We start from the raw sequence: 26,249 nt of genomic DNA on the forward strand, positions 1-26,249 counted from the left end.
ACGCCACCGAATACGGAGACAGAAGAATCCGTCAACTGACGAAGGAGCCAGATTACGCAATGGCTACTACAGGACCCCCATACCGTAGAGGAATCCGGTAGAAGCCACGGTACCATACCGCCCCAGGGAAGGAGAGCTAACTTTAAACGCTCCACCCGGGAAGGGCGCTGAACAGGAACAACTGCCCAGCAAGCGTCAGGGTAGAACCCCTACCTGATAGAATGCCCCACTGTAGCGACTGCGAACGCTAGTACCCGCACAGGCTGAATAGGCTGCAAAGCTAAACCAGAGTGCCAACCCAAACACTTCCCACATCAGGAATGGTGGAAGAGAGTAAGGAGTCAGTGTAACACTTGGCCCGTCGGCACGCAAACCAGATATGTGCAATGGTGTACGCACCACTACTGATGCGGACAACACCGTTCCCGATTGGGACAATGGAAACCCATAGAGATGGGAGCCCCTAGGACACAAGTGGGTTTGGGCAGGAGTTATAATCCTGCCCAAAACCAGCTCCAAGGAACACAATGAGGAATAGCCACGTATGCACTGGCGGAACTCATATAGTACTAGAGTAAGTGTACCGAGCACCGTCAAGTACCGACTGTCGCCACGCCCCCAATGAAATAAGCGCAGGCACCTAGAGCCGTGGCGCCGTTGAATTGCAGAATCTGAAGATGTACAGATACTCCCCCGCTAGTGATCACTAGCGAAAGAGGGTAAGGCAAGTAGTAAGAACAATGACGCGCAACACTCCGCCTAAGGAAGGATAGTGCGACAGTCGGACCGTATCCAAACTGGTGCCACAGGCAGACACCCCACCAGAAGGGGGGTTAATATCCACGGTGAAAACTAGTGCATATGGCAATCCTGTACCCTATGGGAGAGCAATTAGCACCCGAGACAGGAGGTAATGGATACAGTACCCCTTGTGACCAGTGAGAATGGAATCGCTCCACCAATGGAAGGAGCTAATGAACACGGCAGGTACAGAACCCAGTGGAGGTACAATTCCGCCACCTACAGAAGGGGGAATGCACTGAAAATAGTGTTATTGTACCTAGTCCACCCATGGCAGGGGACAAAGTATAAAGGTGAACACCGTATCGTAGTGGTGCAACTATACCGCCTAAGGAAGGGGGTAATGCCCACGACAAGTGCCACTGGCCACCGTAGACACAACCTAAGGAGATTGATTCGGATTCACGTCAAGGCCCGAATCAGTGATTCTCCTCACCCCCCCCTTCGAGCGGACCCACTCCCGTGAGAGAGGGTGCACCCGAGCGTGACCCTGGGAGGAAGGGAGGGGGTGTGGAGATATCGAGGAGAAGACGACCTGCTGTGGTCCGCTTGCGCGCAGGTATATGCATTAGAAAATCGCCCCTAGCAGTCGCGGACTGCGCAGTTGGGGCTTATCAACCAAACTACCTGGGGGTGGATTGGGAACAGAGGTCCCGTATACAAAAGGAACCCGCGGAAAATTATCAACCCAACAACCCTAGAGGGTGGATTGGGAATTTCCAGTCTTTTCCCCCCACTGGAATCGCGCAGGTGGGGAATTATCAACCAAACGACCCCATGGGTGGATTGGGAATTCCAGAGGTTCTCCACAGTATGGCTCAGGTAGAGAATATCGACCAAACGGCACCGGAGGACGGATTGGGATCCCGCAGAGATCCTTAACTGAATTGCGCAGGTGGAGAATTACGGGAATACTTCAGCTGTCCTCCTGTGAGTTGCGAAGGTGGAGAGTTATCAACCAAACGACCCCAGAGGGTGGAATGGGAATTCCAGAGGTTCTCCGCTGTATTGAGCAGGCGGAGAATTATCAACCAAACAACCCCGGAGGGTGGATTAGGAATTGTGGAGGCTCTCCGCTGTATCGAACAGGTGGAGAACTACCAACCAAACGACCCCGGAGGGTAAATTGGGAATTGCGGAGGCTCTCCACTGTATTGAACAGGTGGAGAATTATCAACCAAACGACCCCGGAGGGTGGAATGGGAGTTCCAGAGGCTCTCCGCTGTATTGAGCAGGTGGAGAATCATGACCAATGACCCCGGAGGGTGGATTGGTAACTGCAGCGGTCCTCAACTGCATTGCACCGGTGGAAAGAATCAACCAAGCTTCCCCTGAGGGTGGGTTGGGAACTGTCAGAGGTCCTCCACTGGACTACGCAGGTGGAGGATTATCAACAAAAAAAATTCACAGAAAAAACTAAGATAAAAACATCCTGCACGATATGATACAAATTTGCGGATGTCCCTGGCCATATTATTGAAGAAAACCACAGAAACAAGATAATAATGCACTTATTAAAGCAGATGCAAGCACTATATATGGACTAAGTCCTCACCCTGATATGATAATGTCTGAGACACTTAGTCAATATATTTTGATCAAAACACATCTAAGCCCGCCACCAAGCGTCAAGGTGGTCTCAGGTCAGGCGGGTCCTACGCTAAACCTACCTAAGCCATTGGGCTTCTATGTTCAGGAGCGCAGACACCGCACATATGGTGTGCTGCTCCTAGTAACCTCCATGTGCATCAAGCAACCAATGGGAGGAGGAGCAAGCACAGCCATATGTACCACCTAATTAAGGCGCTCATTGGATAGAGGAGGGGGGCAAAAGTGCAGAGGAATGCTACTCCCAAGATACTAGGTGCGCATTCACACTTGAAGGTGCCACTCCCTCAAGCAAACACTACATAAACAAAAAAAATTCACAGAAAAAACTAAGATAAAAACATCCTGCACGATATGATACAAATTTGCGGATGTCCCTGGCCATATTATTGAAGAAAACCACAGAAACAAGATAATAATGCACTTATTAAAGCAGATGCAAGCACTATATATGGACTATATATGGAGGATTATCAACCAAACGGCCCAGAGGGCGGAGTGGGAAACTACGGTAAGAGAGGTCGTCACATGTCCGGGGCAGGACACGGGCCCATTTTTGTGCCGCACAGTCAGAGTGGACATGACTGAGGGGAGTAGGGCCTGAATGGAGGTAGACATTTATTTCCAGCTTCATTTAACCTCTTTTTTTTTTTTTTTTAAACTGGTCTGCCTAGCCTCAAGTGGATAAGAGGCAGGAAGGGGTTAACAGTGCAATAAGCAATTTTATTTTTCCCAGGCCATCCAACCCCTGATAATCCGGAGCTGGCCCAACAGAAGTGGCTGGCCGGAAAGGGTTAACCAATAACGACATTAGGTCCAGGGGCGGTGCTGATGGGGGCGGGGCAGCGGCAGCTAGGCGGGAAGAATTCACGCCAGCCCACCACCCTCCCCCTCTGAGTCGCGGCCTAGCAGGTCGCGAAACCAGGGCCTAAAGTACCGATGCACAGCCACCCCGGACCCTCCCCCTCTGTACTGAAGTCAGCCGGAGGGTGGAGGGACCCGGAGCGGAGCGCGACACACATCCCGCCTGAGAAGCCGCACCGCGGCCGGGATGACAACAGGGAAAGGAAGTCTATAGGCCCCAAGAGAAGCCGGGGCCTAAATTTGCAGCGGCGCCCGGAGGACCGGGATGTTCACCCCGCGGCCGGAATCGTGACAGCCGGAGGTCCATGTTAAGTAAGTGCCCCTCGGCGCGAGACTACCGCAAGGGGTCAGATGTCCGCGAACAGCCAGGGGCGTTAACCCTTTCGGAGCTGCGTGCGTGACGCCTGCTCCCGAAAGAGTAAATTAAAGGATACTGCAGCCAGTGGAGACGGACTGCGCCCAGTCTTTCGCCGGAGGTGCCCGGGGAGAAGATACATTAACCCTCTAAGAGCCGGAAACAGTCGGCCTAGAGGGCAAGTGAAAGGGGGACCGCGTGTCGCATGGCGCCCGCCGGATTAACCCCTTCTCTCTTTTAGGGGTCTTGTCATAGTTGATTAAAGCCCCCTGGCCGTTAACCATAGGGCGACCCAGACTGTCAAAGATGGAGGGAGGGGGAAGAGGTCTTCATACTCACCTAGTCCCATGTACTCACCTCTCTCATCCTCTTCTCTTCACCCTCCCGAAGTGGACCCTCAAGGTCACCTTTTCCAGCAGGGTCACCTCCTCAGCAGCTGGCACCGGAGTGGCAGGCGTCTGGTATGGCGGGAGGGTCTTCTCTTTGGCGGACCTAGGTGACCCCTTGGCTGGCGGGATGCAGGGGAGCGAGGCTGCCCTGGTCCACTTTGTCTTCTGTGGGGGAGGCAGCAGTGCGGAATCGGCACTGGCGCAACTCGACCCCGGGAGAACAGGGAGGCGAGGCGACCACTGTTGTCCCATCTGAAAAGGAAGGAAAAAAATAAAATCTTCAGGAGATCCCTGCAGAGCAGGGAGGTCTTGCCTCCTATTGACACTAGAGAAAACTGAAGCTCTCTCTCCAGGCTGGAGGGGGTATAGCTATCAGGGGAGGAGCTAACAGCTTTATCTAGTGTCAACGCCTCCTAGAGGACATAGCTATACCCAAGGTCTCTGTGTCCCCCAATGAATATGGGCGAGAAATGGATCCTACAGATTACATCTCTGGGGCATGCTGGGTGAGATGGCTCGATCAATCTCAATCTTTTTATCAGGAAGGTATTGAAGTAAAGTACCAAAGAAAGTTTGAGCCTCAGTTTCCAAATGAGATGCCTCAACTTCCTCAGAGGCATCTAATATGATGATTTTTTTTCTCCTGTCTTTATTTTCTATATCATCCAGGTGGTTCTGGATATTTGAGACAAATGAGCCTGTATTATTTAGGAGTGTGCCTTAGAGAATCATGCAGCTTCTCTTGGGTGTCCTAATTCAGAAACTCTGCCCCCAAAATGGTGAATATCCTTTTGTAAGGCCTTAATATCCTTTTTTGTGAGGGCTCTAAATGCTGGAACAGAGCATCCATTCCTAATCTGGTAGGGGTGGCTCTCATATGAGCTTTCCAGTCACAATCTTCCTCACTCCTGTCCTGACCCTTCGCCTTCAAGGGTGGGTGAGCAGGCAAAGAGCCATGTGAGGAGGAGGCCCAATATGTCGACGGGGCCGCACTGTGTTGAGCTAAGGGCCATTCAGGAGAAGAGTGCACACTCACCACCAGAGAGGCTGGGAAATGTTGCGAGCCCTATATGAAAGCTGGGGGACCCGGAGGAGACTGGATGGAGTACAGTGCTCTCCTGTGAAGCCAGCAAATTTGCTGCCTGGGCATCCACTGAGGAGCTGGTGTTTGAGAAAGCTTGGTTTGGCGCCGTCTTGGACAGCATGTCTATCTTCGCCAAGTCACGCTCAGAGTCTACTCCAGGGGTAGTAGTCTTCCTCTTGCAAACCATGGCCCTGATTCACGGAATATGGGTTGCCTTAATTAACTATAATAATCTGGGTAGTGCAGGAGCTCCAGAATACAGCTTCTCACTCTGTCATTATCTAGCCACACCACCTCACATCCTGCTTCTTAAAAGGCATAATTCCCTCTCAGAAAAAGATGGCACATCATTATAATATGTCATTACTTTTATGACCCCCACGATCCTGAGAATGAAAGGTCCTAGCGCCGATTCCCCCTCACAATGTTCAGGTGAAGGGGGCCGAACAGATGGCTGGCTGGAAAAGCAAAAACAGTGAAGAGACTGTAATGCTGCAGCCTCTTCATTCACAGGATCAGTAGAAATCTGAGTGGTCAGACCTCAAAGATTATAAATTGATTGACAGCCTAGAAAAATCACTTTGTGATACGCCACTACCCCTTTAAAGAATATCCATATTGCAACTGCATACTTACCTACCACTTCAATCTGTACATTGATGGAGGAGGGTTAGGAAGGTAATTGGAAAATGTACAGCTAAAATGATGCATGTGACATTTTTCATAATTTTAATTTGATTTTTTTTACATTCTTTGATTTATACCTTTCCGAACTTTGTCAATAGTGAATTTGTTTGCTTCATCCTTGATGTCTTCAATGGTTGGAAGATATAAATCTCTAGGGATTCCACCATTCTCCTCATACAAAAACTCCACTGTTTGCCTTGCTATATCCACCATTCCTTAAATAAAAAATAAAAATGACATGATACTTCTGAAAAAAAACAAGCAATAAAATATGTCACACTTTTGGGACTGCATTGGTGGTGGTGTTGGGAGGGGATGGCGGGGGCGCTGGGAGATGAGAAAATAAAAAGATCACTATATTAAAGGAAACAGTGGTTCTATTCATGAATGTCATAGCACTGTGTGTTTGTAGTGTGCTTGGAACTGGTATCTTTACTTGTCACTGTATTAGTATGACCTTTTGTTGCGATACGTAACATACAATATCAAGTTTGTTTGACACCAGTAATATACACAATTAGCAAACATAGGGAACTGTTTTTGCACAAATAAATTTCACCCAAAAATTAGTATGCAAAAAAATAAAAAAAAGCCAAATATCAAATTTCATACCAAGCTGCAAAGCTCCCTTAATCTGGTCCAGGCCTGATTTTCTCTCAGCCTCATTACGAAAACGTCTACGAATGGTTGGAAATACCTTGGTCTCCCATGCTTTCACCAGTAGGGCATAGTGATCCTCCTTTACAATACAGAGAGAGAATCACAATGAGTTTGGGGGGGGCGGAATATAAAACTATTCAGCATTGCAATGACACTGGGCTACAATTCCATACTTATTGAATATCTTTTCTAACTAGATTTTTTTTTTCCTTTCGTGTCACCATTCTGCTCCATTTTAAGTGCAGACTACAAGATCATTTATTTTAGGATTTACAGAAAGAACCAGCATGCCACCACCTCTCCAGTGAATTATAAGGGAGAGCTGCCACTGTGAATTAGTGGACAGGGGTTACGCTACCCATTCTTGCTTGTGTTGACATACCATAAATGTTTAAAATAGAAATAACACTCATTGATAAAGCTATGTGATGACTTGTAATCCATAGTGACAGCGTGTGAAACTGCCGTGGCCAACTGCTGCCTGGGACCGAGACACTGCCTCGATACAAGAAATCGTCAGGGGGCAATGATTAGCTGCTACAGTAAGGTGACGTCAAGTCTCCATGAACATTATGTCCCTCCATGTAGCACTGTCAGTGTCATAAATAGCAGATCACCAGCGAATGGCACTGATTCAGCAAATGCACTTATAAAACCTGATTTGTAAAAGGGAGATGGATTGCATATAATGCAAAGCATATACACCAGGCGCAGACTGCCCCAGAACTTATTTTAGTAAATCTCCTCCAGGAAAGTAGGTTCCTGTTAATGTAATTTTTATTATTCAAATTGTTTTTAAAATATCTGACCCGTGGTATGTCATCATCATCATCGTCATCACTTTCATCATCTGCAATAGGAGGAGGATGTGGATCAGGACCAGATGTAATAAAGTTTTCATAGCTCAATTCCACCTTATATCTGCAGGAAGCATCGCAGTCATACTCTGAAAGAAGTGAAAGATGGATATAAAAAGAGAACAGAGTAACATAGGATATACCAGAAAAGAGTGGATCCTCTAGAGAACAGAAATAGTACTTACGTTGCAAAATAGTAGCTACTGCAGCAATGTGGCAAGGTGGGCCATGATTTCCTGGGTCAGATGCTATGCTGGTTCCCGCATCATTGTCACTGTCAGATGCCATAGCAAATGGTAATGCTTCAAAATTTGCACTGATTTCTTCTGCCAAGTCAATGCATAAATCAGCAGCATTGCGATGAGCCTGCCCCTCAGCAAAAGCAAACTGCTGTGATCCAAAATTTGCCCGAATCTTTGTATTCTGTGAAAAAATAGAAGATTGGATTTTTTGTTACTCACGGTAAAAACGCTTTCTAATTGCATTCATTGGGGGGACAGCAAAGACCTTGGGTATAGCTGCTGCCACTAGGAGACACTAAGAAAAAAAATTTAACTTCTACCACCAGCTATACCCCTCCTGCAGACACTAAGGCTACTTTCACACTAGCGTTTTTCTTTTCCGGTGCTGAGTTCCGTCCTAGGGGCTCAAATCCGGAAAATAACTGATCAGTTTTATCCTAATGCATTCTGAATGGAGAGTCCGTCCCTCAGGATGTGTTCTGTTCAGTCTTTTTGACTGATCAGGCTTTTCAGAAAAACGTAGCATGCAGTATTTTTACCTCCGGCCAAAAATCCTGAACACTTTGACTGAACGCCTGATCAGGCTTTTTTCCCATTGACTTGCATTAACGCCAGATCCGGCGCCGTGTGTTCAGTCAAAACGGATCCGGCTTTTGCATGTTAAACCCGAAAAATAGGAAAAAAAAAAAGTTAAAGTCCATAAATGGCGGATCCGTTTTTTCCAATGCATTTTTCCATTGTGATCGAAAGCCTGATCAGGATTTAAATGGAATCAGTTGTCACACGTTTTTCCGGATCCGGCGGGCAGTTCCGGTGTCGGAATTGAACGCCGGATTCAAACAACGCTAGTGTGAAAGTAGCCTCAGCTAATCAGTTTGTATGGAAGCAGTAGGAGAAAAAAACATTAGTTGGAGTGCCGGACCATATCCAAGGTGTGAATTACTTTCTCCTTGGGATGGGCCGGAGTTAGACAGAAGGAAGGGAGGACTATATTCATCTGAACAAGGAGACTAACTCCTGATGCAGAAGCAAAAATGGGGGCTTAGCAGAGAGCGCAGTGAGCTCAGACACTCACCATATCGACGTGATGGCTACAAGAAAAGCGACTTTCCAAGAGAGAAGGTGGAGAGCGATCTCTTGTAGGGGTTTAAAGGGGGACAGCTGCATAGCATCCAGAACTAAAATTGAGGTCCCATGGAGGGGTAGGCTGACGGTATTGGGGTACCAGTCGTATAATTCCCCGGACAAAAAGGTAAGAACTGCTTAGATAGGAGCCAAGGAAACAAGATGGAAAGGACCAACAGCTGGCCTTTAAGTGAGCTTAGGGCCAACCCCAAATCGAGGCGTTCCAGGAGAAAGGCGAGAATGTGAGGAATGGAAAAAACAAAGAGGATGAAAGTGGTGGCCCTGACACCAGAGAAAGAAAGACCTCCAAGTGCAACAGTATATCTTGGAGGAGGTTGGCTTCCTAGCTCTTATTATGGTTCAGATCACCGGATCTCAAAACCCACTTAAGTTGGTCACCACGCCGTCAAACGAAGTTGGTCAGAATGCGGGTGGAAGATCGGACCTTGTGAGAGAAGATCCCCTCTGGGAAATTTTGACCATATGGCGTCCGCTAGCAGAGCTACCAGATTAGCGTAGACAAATCCGGAGCGATGATGATTACCATGAGTCCTCCTTCTTTGAGATTCTTGAGGACCCTGGGAGGGGGGAAGGCAACGTTGCAGTTGAACCCGTACCAGGGAATCACAAGGGCGTCCATCACTACCGCTTGCGTGTCCCGGGATCAGGCCACAAAGCGTTGTTTAGCCTGGAAGGAAGGAAGGAAGCGTTGTTTAACCAATTGAGAGGAAGGAAGGACCTGCCCTTGGACAGGCTGGGGGTGGAGCTATCAATGGAGTGAGTGGTGAGCTGTCGCTGAGAGAAGGTAGGTAACGGTTTTGTCCCAAGAATGGATGATCCCCCTCTGTAGAGGACGTGTGGAACTGTGTGAAAAGCACAGCTTCCATTGACACCACCATGAGAGTTCATACTTGCGAATATGGATTGGGTGATGTGGCAGAAGTGTCTTAACCGCTTTCCTGAGACATAGCTGTTTCTAAAGGGGAAGAGGGATCTTTGCTGTCTGTATGTCCAAAGTCATCCCCAGGAAGGTGATGGATGTGGATGGATGGAGAGATGATTTCTTGTGGTTAAAAATCCAACTGAAGCGGACCAAGGTGGGTGCCTTGATTAAGATATCGTCCAGGTAAGGGATAGCTTTTATCTCCCTGGCATGAAAAATGGCCCTGACTGGTGCGAGAATCTTTGTGAAGACCCTGGAAGCTGTCACCAGATCGAGGGGCAGGGCCAAAAACTTGTATTGATCCTCCAGTATGTGGAAGTGCAGAAATCTCTGGTGAGTGACCACGATGGGCACGTGGAGAAAAGTATCTTTGATGTCTACTGAAGTGGCAAACTTTGACAAACTGGTTGAGGCTCGAAATCTAGTATCGGCCTTGTGGAACCATCCCTCTTTGAAACAGCAAAAAGACATAAATAAAAACCCTGATTACATTCCTCTGGTGGAACTGGGACGATTACTCCCTGAGCCAGGTGGTCCCAGATTGTGGACAAAAGTTTGGAAGCTTGAGATGGGTTGTTTGGAGGAACCGGCCTGAAGAATCGATTGGGGGGAGTGGACCCGACCTCTATCTTGTAACCAAATTCGATTACTTTGTGGACCCATGCGTTAGAAACGTGAGGAAACCAAGCATCCCTTAAGGACTGTAGACCACCGCCCCCTCAGGGGGGTGTGGCACATCATGCTAAAGTGTGCTTACTGGAATCGGTCTGGGCAGTCTGGGCTCTTGGGCGCCAAGCCGGTCGCGGTTTAAATGACGGCCTCTTCTTGGTTTCCTGGGCTTGTTTTCTAGAGGAAAAGCCTAGGCTGGAACTGCCGCAAAAGAAGCAAAAGCGCAATCTAGGTCCTCAGTAAGATCTCGACTGTGAAGGCTTTCTCTGGGGAAGCAAGGTGCTATTCCCCCTTGTGGCATCCAAGATGCTTTGGTCCACGGGGGATCTAAACAAGGGGTTACCCTGGAAAGGAAGAGCCGTAAGGTACTTCTTTGACGACTGATCTACTGCCCAGTCTTTCAGCCAAAGAGTCCTACGAATGGCCACAGACATAGCTGATACTCTCACCACCATCCTGACCACATCAAGGGAGGCGTGACAGATATACTCGCTAGCCTGAACAATCTGGCATGCTAACTCTGACAATTCTTCCCGGGAAGTACTGGCAAGTAGGTCCTGCCTAAGTTGATCTGCCCAGTCAGTGTTAAGCCTGCTGACCCACGAGGAGGCAAAGATTGAGCGGAAGGCTGAACCGGCAGCTACAAAGGCAAATTTAGCAAAAGACTCAAGCTTTTAAAGAGGCAACGTTGGCAAGGGGAGGGCTTGGTGTGCTTGGACAATCATAAGACTGGGGGGGTCTACTGCCGGGGAGGAACGGCCAAGTTTTTATGACCTCTGCTGGGAAGGGGTACATGAGATCCAGACATGTTTAGGGTTACGCTTATCCGGAACCGCCCACTCCTTTTCGATAGTTGACTCAAAGTCTTGATGAGAGGAGAAAAACTTATGCTCCCTTTTGGGGCAGCTATAGGAAAAGCCTCCTTGAGTACTGAAGGATTCCTAAACCTGGATGTGCAGGGTGTCAAAAAAGAGAGCCCCTGGAAGATGAGTGAACTGGACATCACCTAACAAAATTAGCTAATAGCCTGCAGGAGGGACATAGGAGGGGAGGGGTACCACCCAGGGCAGAGCCTACCCGTTTGTAGAGCCGAGAGTCCCAGGAGCAGGCCAGAACACGTGTCTTCATCCAAGAGCTGGGAAAAGTTGATCACTAAGCATTGGATAAGAAATAGGCCTGCTAGCAAGCAGGAATATATAAATAGGATGAATATGATTCTACGTCTTGAAAGAGGGGTATATGTCAAAAGAAAATGCCCAAACAAATTCTGGTCAATATGGCAGAGCTGGATTAAATCTGGAAGCTTAGCTTCGCTGGCACTGACTAGGAATTGTCTGAGAGGACAACTGTCCTTAATGGGACGTTTATCTTCGTTTAAGCTACATTTTAATGAGGATCTAGTGCTCAACTTATTGTTATCTTATGTGGATATGACATCCTTTGTGAACTGTTTAATAAAATACAGCGAGAGTAAGGTGGTGTAATCATTTCCCTGGGTGAAAGTTAAATTTGTTATCTAACAAAATCTCTGTATTATCTGTAATGTCATTGCATCGGGTTTCTGTCCATGTAAATGACTGGCAGGATCTTGATCATTATGTACAAATGTGTATTTTTTATTTATTTTTTATTGATGTTAAATAAAACTAAGAGCTGGGGAAAGGGGGAGGAGCCAAAATGGAGATGGAGGGAAAAAAACAAGGCCAAAACCAATCCAGGAGGGAGGTCTTGGCGCTCTGGCTGATGGTTGGGAGCTGTGGAAGGCCCTCCCCCAGCTGGGAGGGGCCTAGAAAGCACGAAAACGCCACAGGGACCACCGCGGCCTAGCAGAGAAGGACGCTGGGGCCTAAGGTAGATGCCACCAGCCGACTGGAAGTGAGGTTTGCTGCAACGGAAAATGTGGCCAGCAACAGGCGCAGAATGGGGGAACTGGAGGTCTCGGGCTTGCTGGGGACAGTGGTGCCGCAACACAGCTGCACGAGGAAACGGGCTTGCTGGGGACAGTAGTGACACACCAAAGGTGCAAAATGCAGGAGATGAGAAGACAGGAGCTTGGAGAGGACAAGGGGGGGATTGGGACGGGGGTATGGATGGTTTTGTTCCCATAAAAAAACTATTTTTAAACACTAGATTTTGTAGAAGCACAGAGAGATAAAACTCCTATATAGATAGGTAATCCATTGTTTAGTTTACTGCTGTTGTTGTAAGGGGAAAGATGTTCTCTGCTAGTAAAATAGTAAATCAGTGGAACTGGAATGACAGTATGCTCTACTGTTCTCTTGATATGCCTATATAAAAGATGCCTACAGAAAAGCAATGCACTTAACAGTGTAATGTGTGATGCCTTAATTGAGTCTCTCGTGCACCTCCTCTCCGGCTGCAGTGCAAGGTCTGACTAAGAAAGTCAAGAGAGGCCATTTGCTGTGCTAAAATTCCAAGCAAATGAGAAAGTTAAAGATAAAAAAAAACAAAGAAAAAACTAAACAAAAAAAACAACCACAACTGAATTTTCACATATAGGCTGCTAATATGGAATAATAAAAAAAAAAGATGGTAGTGTCCCTTTAAACAGACCTTTAGTGTGTTCCCACAAAAAGAAACTTTCATTTTAAGAATTCATTATTTGTGTCCAACCAGCAACATAAGATCTACTAATTATCTCCTTCCAGAATTCTAGACAAAATAATTTACCTTTTTCTGAATGTGTACAACTGGCCACATTCCTCCAGAAACGTCCTCCAAATAGGGTCCGAGCCTTTGGCCACAGTAGGTAAAATAAACTCTGCCCTTTGCAGGCTGTCCTGGGGGTGGTGGTGTGCCTTCTGTTCTCTCCCAACCAATGCCAGCAACGTCCCCTAAAAACACAAAAAAAGACAACAACTTTATAAATGTAATCTAAGCATGCTCATTATCATATTGGCGATTCTCCAGCAATTAAAGGAGCACAATTACAAACTGACGCATCTTTTAAAAAAAAATTAAATCCATACCAGGGGACAGAGCTACATCTAACCGCACGCTCTTCCACTGCAAAAGACTCGAACCATTGTAGTGCACAGCTCGCCCATTGCTATAAAAATGGATGGAAAACTGGTAAGGTCATATTTTTTAAAACTGCAATTATACAAACGCTAGCGCACTATTATCATACTTGTATACGGTAATCTTAAAGTTGAAAGGGCTTTCCAACTTTTTTATACTGATGATCTATCCTCTGGTTAGGTCAACAGTATCTGATTGGCGTTGGACCCCCGCTGATCAGCTTTATGAGAAGACCACAGTGCTCTGCTGAGTGTCCTGCCTTCTCGCAGCTTACCAAGCACAGCAATGTATATTGTACAGCGGCTGTGCTTAGTATCGCAGCTCAGCCCCATTCACTTGAATGGGACTGAAGGAGCTTAGGTCATGTGGCCAATGAACATAACATTACTGTTAAGCTGCTAGAAGGCAGTAGCGCTCACAGGAAAACCGCCTTCTTAGAGTGCATTCACACGACAGTAAGTGTTTTGCGGTCCACAATTTGCAGACCGCACATGGCCAGCGCTATATAGAGAATGCCTAAGCTTGTCCGACAAAAATAGGACATGCGCTATCTTTTTTGAGGGGCCACGGAACGGAACAACGGATGCGGACAGCACACTGTGTGCTGTCCGCATCTTTTGAGGCCCAATTGAAATGAATGGGTCCGCACCAGTTATGCAAATTTGCAGAACGGATGCGGATCCATTTATACGGTCGTGTGAATGCACCCTTAAACAGCTGATCGTGGGGGTCCCAAGTGTTGGACCCCCACGATCAGTATAAAAAAATTGAAAAAAAGCCCTTTAACAACTATGCAGAATTCAAACTAAGGAACAGTACCAGGCATGTTTTTATAAAACACTTACTTGTGAAATAGACATGTACCCACAGGGTTAGTCCATGCCCCATCCCGCTTTTCTGCTTCTGTTGCAAATCCAAATGAGACAATCGGACCAGTGTCATCGTCTATGTCTCCATAAGATACAATTTCAATCTCCCAATAAAAAGATGGAGCCTGGTAAAACAAATGTATGCAACTTTCAAATGTAACAATGATGCTTCAACACAGGTTTCTGGGTGTTATCATGTACTATGCAGTGCTTGTGTTAATAGCATTTTGTTTCTTTTAAAATTAAGACTTGAAACCATAAAAAATGCAAATTAAAATTATATAAACCAACCATTACTATGGTTTTGACGGCAACAATCAATTAGCTCATACTGATTATAACTGGAAGTTCGGTTGAAATTACAATTAGATGACCATAAAAAACATAGTACAAAATCCTTACTTGTATTGGTACAGGTGAAGTTGCATAGATGAAGGTACCTCGAGGTAAACCTCCTCCTGCACTCGGGTCAGCCAGAAAAGTCACAGCTGTCAGATGTGATGAAAACATGCAGGCCCGCACCGGTGGGAACACACGGGATGGGCACCATGTGATCTCTTTAGGCTGTTACAGAAAACATGGCATTACCAAGAAGTATGTACTTTACATAAGCACTAAAAAACAACAATGTAAAATCCTTACCAGTCTACGCTCCGTCTGAAGAGGTGGTGGGGGAGGTCGAGCACAATCCCGATACAACATCCTCAGTCTTTCACACTGTACTTCCACCACAGATAAACGTTCACCTGACAGTGTACAAAACAGCTTTATTATTTATTTCCTTTACTGATGCCAAGAGCCACATCTTTTTAATTTTATGACCATATAGCTACATGAGGGCTTGTTTTTTGACAGATGTCTTATATTTTCCAAAGCAATCATTTTGGGATGCATATAATAGATTGATTAGATTTATTGTTTTTGGGGGAGGAAGGAGGTCCAACATAAAATTACCAATTCCGTTAATGCTTTTGTATACTTTTTCAGCTGTTACTACACAGTAAAAAAAAAAAAACTATTCAATTTATTCTATGGTTTGGCAAAAATGTGGCGATACCAAACATGTATAGTTTTTAAGTGTTAATTCTTCTGTACAGTAAAACATCTTTTAATGTTTCCAGTGACTTTTTCGGGACTGACTGGGCGCTTGTTTTTCAGGATGCATTGTCGTTTTCATAAGTACCATCTTGGGGTGCATACAATTTATTCTATATCATTTCATAAATTTGCTTGAGGGGAATAGGGAAAAAAGCCAATTCACCATAGTATGTTCTTAAGGCTTGCACAGAGCGGTTTAAATAATACATTCATTTTATTGTACAAGTCGCTATGTTTGCGGAACATAGGACTGTCCAGCCTAGGAGCTCACAACCTCAATGGTGGTAACTGGTGGCCTCACTATTTCTATGCCGCAGCAGCCACTGACCTTAGCAGTCACATATACAAGAACAAAATGCCACTAGCAGCGACTTGCCATTCTAGCACATGTGACTGCTGAGCCCCGTGATTGCCACAGAAGTCATATGATAGTACAGTGGGGACCAAAAGCAACTAGGAACGGTGCAGAGGTGTGGAAATTGGGCATCAGTTCCGACCACTTCGCTTGTGGTCTCTAGGCCAGACAATTCTTTAATGTAGGACAATCAATATTGAATAGGTACGTTGTGGTAATCTTATGTCATAAAGTGACGTACTATTGCTAGGATATGCAATCATTTTGTGATCAGTGGTCGCCAGACCTCTGGTATCACCCCCCATCCTGCGAATGAAGCGGCGGAAGCACCGTGGCACCTTTACAGTTTTTTCCCCTGCACAGACAAGCAGCCGCATCTGGCCCCATTCATTTGGATAGGGCTGTACTACATTAACAGATTTAGGCAGGACCTGCAAACCATCTGTGTATGTGTCTGGGGGTCACACCACTCTCCCAGATGTCATGGGAAAGGAGGGTCAGGCTTGTCAGATTTAAACATGCCCATTCCCTTTGATTAGGAGATGGAAGTCTAGCAGTTTTTCAGAACACATACATGCTCTGCCAAAACAAGTGGGAGATAGCTGTCTGACATGATACCTGTCAGAGCGGGATGTCAAAATAGGACAATACATCATGTCTGAGACTAAACAGCCAATAAAAATATTCTAATCTCAGAATGTTAGCTTGGTCAAGGCTGCAAACTTACTGGGACTACATTCCTGGGCTACTAAATTAAGTACTTCCACAGCGGCAGGGCACTGCTGTATGAACTCTTCACAAAATGAACTGTCCTCTAACAGCTGGGCCATGACCAGACAAGCTCTAAGGGAACAGAAGAAACAATGATCACCTAAAAGCTGTAACACTACTAAAAATATAACAGAATGACACCACCACACCGCACATCACGATTAGAACTTACCTCTCCTGACATGTCTGTCTTAGTAAACATTTGTATACCTCTATGAAAGAACAATTCTGCAGCCTCGGTCGTAGGCCTCATGCACACGACCGTGGTGTGTTTTGCTGTCCGCAAATCGCGGATCCGCAAAACATGGATGGCGTCCGTGCGCGTTCCGCGATTTGCAGAACTGCACGGACAGCCTTCAATATAAATGCCTATCCTTGTCCGCAAAGCGCGGACAAGAATAGGACATGTTATATTTTTTTAGCGGGGCCACGGAACAGAGCAACGAATGCGGACAGCACATGGAATGCTGTCTGCATCTTTTGCGGCCCCATTGAAGTGAATGGGTCCGCATCTGATCCGACAAAATGGCGGCTCGGATGCGGACCAAAACAACGGCCGTGTGCATGAGGCCTTAAAGCTCTGTATTGTGCTGTACCTTTACTATTCCTCCTGAATACTAATGAATTAACTGATAACTGGGTGTTGTTATGCTTCTTGTCAAAGAGGTGTGACCCCCAACTAGTAACACCAAGTTATCAATACATTCATGATAATTCTACGAGGAATAAATGAGGAACTGCACAACACAGATCTAAAACAAGATGCTCCAGAATTGTTATCTTATAAAGAATGATCTAAAACAGATATGTCTGGAGAAATGACAGATATTGTAACGGTGTAAAAAAATTTCATCAAGTAAAAGAGCAATACATAATACAAGAAAAGAAAAAAAATAATCTACTAAAACATACTTACAGGGGTTGTTCAAGAAATGGGAGGGGATGATCCGTTTGACAGCACCTTCAGACAATCACTGGCTATGGTAGTGACCAGATCCCCTTGTGTCACGTGACCATTTGTCATGATGTAAAGGTTGCTGGTTACCGCTGCAGCCAGTGATAGGCTGCAGATGACATCAATCTGGATGTTTTCAGAGAGGGAGCGCAGAGGAGCACGCAGGCCAGGGAGAGAAGGAACGGGAAGTCTGCTGCAATGGTGGGGACCCGATGGCAGCCCGATTCCTTCCATAGGCATCGGGGCTTGCCTCCTGCGGATGCCAGTGAGATCCAACTCTTAGGTTGGGTCTCACAGGCAGGCTATCAGCATATAAGCTGACATGCAATGTATTACAATACAGGATGTATTGTAATGCAATGCAGAGGGGATCAGACCCCAGAAGTTGAAGTCCCAGAGTGGGAAAAAGTAAACAGTAAAAAAAAAAAGTGTTTTTCATAATAAAAAAAAATAAAAATATAGTTTCAAGTGAAAAAAAAATAAATTTATTAATTAAAATTTCATAAAACTCATAAAATTGTAAGAAGAAAAACAGACATATTGGATATTGCCGCGTCCGTAACGTCCGGCTCTATAAAAATATCACATGACCCACCCCCTCACCTGAACGCCGTAGAAAAAAAAATAATCTAATAAAAACTGTACTTAAACATCCATCTTTTTGTCACCTTAACAAAGCGATCAAAAAGGTGTATGCGCGCCCCCCCCTCCCAAAAAAACTGTGTAAAAAAAAAAAGCAATTTTTTGTCACCTTATATCACAAAAACTGTAATACCAAGCGATCAAAAAGTCATATGCACCCTAAAATAGTACCAATCAAACCATCATCTCATACCCAAAAAATAATTTGCTCCTACATAACACAGTCGCCCCAAAAAAAAACTATGGCTTTCAGAATATGCAGACGCTAAAAAAATGTTTATGTAAAACTGAAACAACCAACCAAAAAAAGTTTGGTATTGTCACGTCCATAACAACCTGCTCTATAAAAATACAACATGATCTACCCTGTCAGATGAACACTGTAAAAAACAAAAAATAAAACCGGTGTCAAAACAGGTATTGTTACCTTACCTCACAAAAAGTGTAACAGAGCAACCAAAAATCATATGTACCCTAAAATAGCACCAACAAAACTGCCATCTTATCCCACAGTTTCCAAAATGGGGTCACTTTTTTGGAGTTTCTACTCTAGGGGTGCATCAGGGGGCTTCAAATGTACATGGCAACTTCAAATTATCCCAGTGAAATCTGCCTTCCAAAAACCATATGGCATTCCTTTCCTTCGGCACCCTACCGTGTGCCCGTACAGCAGTTGACGACCACATATGGGGTGTTTCTGTAAACTACAGAATCAGGGCAATTAATATTGAGTTTTGCTTGGCTGTTAACCCTTGCTTTGTTACTGGAAAAATGGATTAAAATTGAAAATCTGCCAAAAAAGTGAAATTCGGAAATTTGATCTCCATTTTCCTTTAATTCTTGTGGAACACCTGAAGGGTTAACAAAGTTAGTAAAATCAGTTTTGAATACCTTGAGGGGTGTAGTTTCTAAAATGGGGCCATTTATGGGTGGTTTCTATTATGTAAGCCTCACAAAGTGACTTCAGACCTGAACTGGTCCTTAAAAATTGGTTCTAAACTTCTAAGCTTTCTAACGTCCCAAAAAAAGAAAATGTCATTTACAAAATGATCCAAAACATGAAGTAGACTGGGGAATGTAAAGTAACAACTATATTTGGAGGTATTACTATTTGTTTTATAAGCAGAGAAATTTACCACTGTAGTACAATATGTGACGAGAAAACATTCTCAGAATGGCTCGGATAAGTAAAAGCGTTTTAAAGTTATCACTACATAAAGTGACACATATCAGATTTGCAAAAAATGACCTGGTCCATAAGGTGAAAAATGGCAGGGTCCTGAAGGGGTTAAGGACATCAGTTTAGCTAAACAGTACATAGAATACTAATACTGTATGACTGCTTAGCATAAATGCAGCTTCTTACCTTGTCCTAATCTCTGCAAGAAGCCGAACCACTGCCATAACGGGAGTTGAGGCATCTCCTGTTGCAGGAAGTGAGGTGTGAATAGACAGGCATCCTTCCTGGGGGAGTAACATGGACTGGACTGCCTGCACTACCTTCTCAGTAATTGACAGTTTATGAAGAGGCAATGCCTGATGGGGGTGGATATTGGTGCGGTAAAAAGTTAAATTCAAGCAGTTAGTTTCTAAGAAATGAGGGACGTCATTAAATGGAGTTTTCATTTCTGTTTAATCTTCACTATAAATATAGGAATCTTACAAGAAGATATCAATAAAAGGGTGGACTGTCATGTGCTGGGCTGGAAGACGCATCCACGAACATGCAGAGAAAGCAGACATGATAGTTCGTCACCATTTTATGGAAAAATGAGTTGTATCGCTCTTGCCTGAATAAACTGTGGATGTGCTCTGCCGCCGTGCAGAGAAGCAGGCACTCTACATATATTTGGTTTATTCAGGCAAACTTGAGACACATCTTATTTTTGCTAAAGTCATAGATTCTTTACAATATTAAGAAACCCACTCAACTTATAAACTGTTTAGTACAACAACAAAATACATTACTGTAGAAAGGTGTAAAGAAGCAGGTGAACATTTACAGTATATAGCGGTACACTACGGTCCAGCGGTGGCTAGGTAACTGCCTTAACATACGGTATGTAATACATCTTGGCTCTAAAGGGGCTGTTCCATAAAGAAAACTGTCTATTAATAATTCCAGCCTATTATTCTAAACTGTATTTACACTTTATTCCCAAATATTCCAGGAATAATGTTAGTACAGCGCCACCCACTGTTCCTATTGAATAGCCTTTTTGTGTCCACCTTCGTAAGGGCAACTCCACACGAGCTTATTCAGTCTGTGGAATATGCTCCGTGTGACAAAAGTATTTCCCAGACAGAACGCTGGTCCCGTGACACAAACTCACAGCATTATAATGATTTATAATGCTGTGTGTTCCTGCTTGACCTTGGATGTAATGAATTGTACTGACAGCACTATGCGAGTACAAGTCAGTACAGCTGAGGTTGGTCAGGAATCACAAATAATTATAATGCTGTGAGTTTGCGTCACAGGACCAGCGTTCAGTCCGGGAAATACTTTTGTCACAGACTGAATACGCTCATGAGAAGTTGCCCTAAATATACGTGGTTGGACACTTCAGCTGTGTAAGGGATTCCTTATGTGAGCCAGGTGCTTCCCAGAGGAGATGCTAAGCAAGTGAGAAGATAGACAGTATTTACTGTAATTACATTTGCTCAGCATCAAGAAGTAAAGAAGACATAGTAGCTTCAGAAGCAGCTGGCTTACCACACCAAGAATCCCTCCACACACCTGAAGAAACAGGGGGAGAAGCAAGAATGAGCATGTGTGTCCACTTGACCTCTACCATCATTGCAGATGTGTGGCATTTCAGAAGTGTATACACGAATCCTTGAAACTTTTATCTTGGGGAGGGGAGACAGGAGCCACAAATATGTGTCCAATAAAGCATGTGGCTTCTAAGAGACAAAGTGATTATAAGGGTTGTCCGAGCTAAAGAAAAATCCAGTCAGCAGCCGTAAACGCAAGTTATACTGACGAGTCACTTCCAGCATCGCGTTCTAGTCCTCTCGGACAGTGCTCGTTTTCCTGGCTGCAGCAGTGACGTCACACACCCCATCACCCACTGGTTCAGCGGTCACACTAGTATACAGGTCCTTCTAAAAAAATTAGCATATTGTGATAAAGTTCATTATTTTCTGTAATGTACTGATAAACATTAGACTTTCATATATTTTAGATTCATTACACACCAACTGAAGTAGTTCAAGCCTTTTATTGTTTTAATATTGATGATTTTGGCATACAGCTCATGAAAACCCAAATTTCCCATCTAAAAAAATTAGCATTTCTCGTGCTTTTTTCCATTGGGGGACACAGACCATGGGTATAGCTTAGAGGTATTAGTAGGAGGGACACTATGCAAATGAAAGAGCTCCTCCTCCTCGGGCTATACCCCCAGACTCCACCAGGAGGAACTCAGTCTTTGCTTAGTGTCTGGTGAAGGAGGTTGACACTCTCTGATTCTACTCCTTTTTGTTATTTTTATTCTAGATGGGGACACAGGTCGGCATGGCGCCTTCCTGGTCCCCCGTGGAGTGCCCGCCGCCGTCTTTGGGACGTTGCCTGGCTGCCTCCATTTCCCCCCAAGAAGATAAGTGGATCCGGGCTCGACCTGTTAGCTCCGGCATCCCACCAGCTGCTGGGACGCCTGCTGCCTACCCTCCTCCAGAGCACTGTTCTCCTGGATTGGAGTCAGAAGTCTGAAGAGGCGCATCCCTGCTGGTCTGGACATCGAGGGAGCATGCTGAGCAGATAAGTGTTGCCCAATCCCTCCCCCTCCCTCTGTGTCTATTTGTCTGTGGCTACCTGGGTGAACTTGAAGAAGGATCCTGATGGGGCACTTTCTTCATTTTGGCACTGGAGTACTGGCATCTCTTCCCCCTTAAACTGTGGGCTTCAGCGCTTCTCTCGTCGGGCCTTGGCTGCTGCGCTCCCTCAGCGCCCGCCGGCAGGCCGCTCCTCCACGTGGTGTTTGTTTAAATCACGCGCGCGCTTATTTCCGCGCGCGTGCGCTTATTTTCGCGCATATTTTCGCGCGCGCGCTTATTTTTCGCGCGCTTTTTTCGCGCCATAATGACGCGTTCGGGGAGGCGGAGCCTCGGCATGCCGCTCTGACTCTCCTTACACCGGAGACTCTGTTTGCTCATGGCCGTGCAGCTCCTCATCACTCTACTCCGTTTTGTGCCAGGCAAGCTGGTAGCTCAGTGGTACTGCTGCTGCTGCCCCATGTCCAGGCTTTCTGAGTTCAAAGCCCCTTTCAGCCTTCAAAAATTGTTTATATTATTCTAGATGGGGACACAGGTCGGCATGGCGCCTTCCTGGTCCCCCGTGGAATGCCCGCTGCCGTCCTTGGACGCTGCCTGGCTGCCTCCATTGCCCCCCAAAGAAGACAAGTGGATCCGGGCTCGACCTGCAGCTCCGGTATCCCACCAGCTACTGGGTCTCCTGCTGCCACCCTCCACCAGAACACTGCACTCCTGGACAAGGAGTCAGAAGCCTGATGAGGTGCATCCCTGCTGGTCCTGGAGTCGAGGGAGAAGTTCTGCAGGAGAAGTTCTGCAGGAGCAGATAAGTATTACCTGCATCCCTGCCTTACCCCCCTCCTCCACGTCCCTGGGGGCCTGCGGTCCCCGCTTGGGCATCTGCCATGTCCAGCGCGGCCGCTAAATTGGTCTTAGTCGCCAAGGCAACCATGTCCTTTAATCCTGTGGCGCTAACGACTCCATCTCTCTCAGTGGTCCCCACAGTGGGTGACTGACTACGAAGAGGCAGCGTGAGCGGCAGCATCCCACCTCGGATGTCTCCGTCTCTCCACCCCCCTCACCTCGCCGGTGGCGCTTGCGGACTGCTCTTCCCCCTCCCTAGGGAGAGTAATCCGAAGGAGAATTATCCGGCTCGGACGAGCCAGGTCCTTTTTGGACTATAGGGCATTTTCAAATCCTGTGACGCCAACCACCTCTCTAAGTGGTTTTCCACAGAAGACGCCCGACTACTAACAGGGAGCGTGAGCAGCAGCATCCCTCCTCGGATGGCTCTGGCTCTCCCCCCCCCCCCTCGTCTAGAGGCGCGTTCGGGCGACTCTCCCCTCCCTTAGGGAGCGCAAGTCTGAAGGAGAATTTCCGGCTCTGATTAGGTCATGGAGCGGGACCCCTCGCCTAAGCTCTCCACCAGGGTGGCTGAGTTAGTGGTGACTGTCCGAGACACCTTTATTCTCCAAGGGGATTCTCCTCCTTCCACTGGTCAGGAGTTCCCCCTTTTTCCGTCCAGGCAGTCGGAGACTACCATGTTCCCGGTCCATGAGGGATTTTTCCGCGGTCATGTCCAGGGCCTGGGGTGGTCTTAATAAGGTTCTCGACCACCCAGCGCATGAATATACTTTCCTTTCCCTGCTGACGGCGAGGAGAGGTGTCTCCTCCCCCTAAGGTGGATCCTCCGGTGGCCGGATTAGCCAATTATGTGGCCCTTCCTGTCTTAGTCAGTTCCTCTTTCCAGGATGCTGTAGACAGACGCATAGACTCTCTTCCAGGTCCTTTTTTCGCTGGCAGCGCGTCCCTGTGACCTACCTTTCACTCAGCAGGGGTAGCCAGTGCTCTCTCGGTGTGGTTACAACACCACCACCAGGAACTGGCGGTACGAGATGCGGCTACTAACACACTGGAGTTGGTTCTCCAGATGTCTCAGGCTTCTAAGATTCTTTGCGAAGCTTCTAGGGACATTGTTTCCCTCTTTGCCCGCAGGTTGGCCATCTCTGTCACTCAGCGCGAAGAGATTTGATTGAAGGTGTGGGATGCTGACGCCTCCACCAAGCGTTCCCTTGCTAATCTCCCCTTTGGGGTTTCCAGACCTTATGGGGATCAGCTGGACGAGTTCATCTCTGCATGCCTTTTGCCGTTTCTCATCTGGTAGGCCGTCGCCTGCTTCCTCCGCCGGGGGTCTCAGGTCGCCCGCAAAGAGCCCTTCCTTTGCACCAGCCTTCCCGGCACTAGAGGGCCCAGTCAGCCCGCCCTGCTGCTCCTAGGCCTATCACATGTCCCGATTGCGGAATCCCACCATCGATTCCTGCGCTTCGCCATTATGGGTCGACACTGTCAGTTTGTCGCCCTTCCTTCGGGTTGGCGACCACCCCGCGGGTCCTTGCCACGGTCCTGGACCGCTCATGGCGCTTCTTCGTACCAGGGGCATTCCTTTGCTGCCCTATCGGGACGATATCCGGATAGAGGCCCCCCTCTCTACCGCAGACCACGGACAGCGTCCGGATCACTGTTCAGACCCTGGAACGGTTCGGCTGGCTGGTAACTTTCCCAAACTCCTGCCTCTTCCCGTCCCAGAGGCTCTCCTTCCGGAGGGTGATTTTGGACACCTCGGCTGCCTAAGTATTCTACCAGCCTTCAAGTCCTCCCAGGTCCAGGGGGCAGTGTCGCATCTGCTGCGCTCCCCGTGCCTCTCCATTCGGGAATACTTGCAGGTCCTGGGTCTTATGGTAGCCTCTTTCGAGGCCTTCCATATGCCCAGTTTCACACTCGCCTGGCGCAACAGGAGATCCTTTACCTTTCAGCGGGTTCGGGCAGCTCTCCCTTGGTGGCTGTTCCCAAAGAACCTGAGGTCGGGGAGTTCCTTTCTCGCATTCTCCTGGACGATCGCCGCCACCGATGCCAGCATCCTGGGTTGGGGGGGCGTTTTCCAGTCTCGCACGGTTCAAGGAATTTGGTCGGCGGCAGAGTCTCGCCTTCCAATCAACTTTCTGGAACTGAGGGCGATTTTTTCCGCTCTCTCTCTCCTATTGGACCTATCTCCTTGCGGGCCTCCCAGTGCGGGTTCAAACGGGCAATGCCGCGGCCGTGGCCTATATCGACCATCAGGGCGGGACCCGCAGCCGGATGGTGATGCAGGAGGTGAAGAGAATTCCGACGTGGGCGGAGACGCACGTTCCGGTGTTGTCAGCAGTTTGCATTCCAGGAGTGGACAACTGGACAGCGGACTTTCTAAGCCACAACACGGTGGATCCAAGCGGGTGGTCTCTGCATCCAGAAGGGTTCGAGGAAATCTGCCACAGATGGGACCGTCCGGATGTGGACTTAATGGCGTCCGGGTTCAACAACAAGATCCCAGTGGTCCTGGCTCGCGCCCGAGATCCGGAGGCGTACGGATGGATGCGCAGGTGTCTCCGTGGCAGGACTTCAGCCTCCTCTGTTTTCCTCTCCTACCAAAGGGTCTACGCCAGTTCGAGGCGGAAGGGACTCTGACCGTTCTCATCACCCCAGAGTGGCCTCGCCGCGCGTGGTTTTTTCGGACGTGGCTCGGTTGCTGGCGGACGCCCCATGGCCTCTTCCCGACGGACAGGACCTACTGTCTCAGGGCCCGTTCTTCCACCGGAATTTGCGGTCTCTTCGTTTACCGGCGTGACTGTTGAAACCGCCATCCTGATAAAGATGGGGTTCTCGGATTCAGTGGTTAGGACCATGATCAGTCCGGGGAAGTCTTCTTCCTCCCGGATTTACTATCGTACCTGGATGGCCTTCCTATCCTTTTTTGAGGGTTCGGGGTTCCCTCCCCTTCGGTTTTCCATCTTGATGGTACTGTCTTTTCTTCAGTCTGGGCTTGTGCAGGGACTGTCGCTTAGTTCCCTGTAAGGTCAGGTTTCGGCGCGGGCCGTCAGAGGTCCCTTGCTCTTAAGGGTCCGGTGGTGACCTTTCTTCGGGGGTGGCGCATTCGGTTCCCCGTATGTTCCCCCTTTGTCTCCTTGGGATCTCAATTTGGTTCTGCGCGCTCTGCAGTCGGCCCCCTTCGAGCCTTTGAGGAGGGTCTCTCTGACTGTTCTCATCTGGACTTCCTTGTGACCATAGCTTCTGATACAGCTACATAGCGTAGTGATTAAAGTTCTGGGCTATTATGCAGTGGCTGTGAGTTCACGTCCCATCACGAGCTTTTAAGTCAGACTGGTGTCGGAGCTGGCCGCTCTTTCCTGTCAGGAGCCTTTCTGGTTTTCCACCAGGATTAAGTTGTGCTCCGTCCAGTCCCCTTCTTTTTGCCCAGGGTGGTCTCTCCCTTCCGCCTTGATGAGGATCTTGTCCTGCCTTCCTTTTGTCCTTCTCCGGCTAACCCCAAGGAATGCACTCTGCATTCCCTGGATGTTGTACGGGTCCTGGAGGTGTGTCTCGCGGCTACTGCTTCCGTCCGCCGTTCTTGGCGCTCTGGATCTGCTTGGCTATTTCCGCGGCTTGT

At 47.3% G+C, this 26,249-nt stretch overlaps 1 protein-coding gene across 3 annotated transcripts in view; it reads right to left on the reverse strand.

Annotated features, from left to right (window-relative positions):
• The window catches only part of HECTD4 (HECT domain E3 ubiquitin protein ligase 4), a 226,643-nt gene that overhangs the window by 67,442 nt on the left and 132,952 nt on the right, over positions 1–26,249 (reverse strand). For all 3 annotated transcript variants that reach the window (XM_044275799.1, XM_044275798.1, XM_044275797.1), the window contains exons 43-53: positions 19,383–19,552; positions 16,376–16,491; positions 14,838–14,941; positions 14,598–14,759; positions 14,172–14,320; positions 13,275–13,354; positions 12,976–13,139; positions 7,491–7,728; positions 7,258–7,394; positions 6,401–6,527; positions 5,866–6,003 (exon numbers count right to left, since the gene is read on the reverse strand). In XM_044275799.1, coding sequence (XP_044131734.1) covers positions 5,866–6,003; positions 6,401–6,527; positions 7,258–7,394; positions 7,491–7,728; positions 12,976–13,139; positions 13,275–13,354; positions 14,172–14,320; positions 14,598–14,759; positions 14,838–14,941; positions 16,376–16,491; positions 19,383–19,552 — 1,585 coding nt within the window. The remainder of the gene's footprint in view (positions 1–5,865; positions 6,004–6,400; positions 6,528–7,257; positions 7,395–7,490; positions 7,729–12,975; positions 13,140–13,274; positions 13,355–14,171; positions 14,321–14,597; positions 14,760–14,837; positions 14,942–16,375; positions 16,492–19,382; positions 19,553–26,249) is intronic.

This window comes from Bufo gargarizans, chromosome 1, assembly GCF_014858855.1.
Source record: "Bufo gargarizans isolate SCDJY-AF-19 chromosome 1, ASM1485885v1, whole genome shotgun sequence".
NCBI classification, from domain to species: Eukaryota; Metazoa; Chordata; class Amphibia; order Anura; family Bufonidae; genus Bufo; species Bufo gargarizans.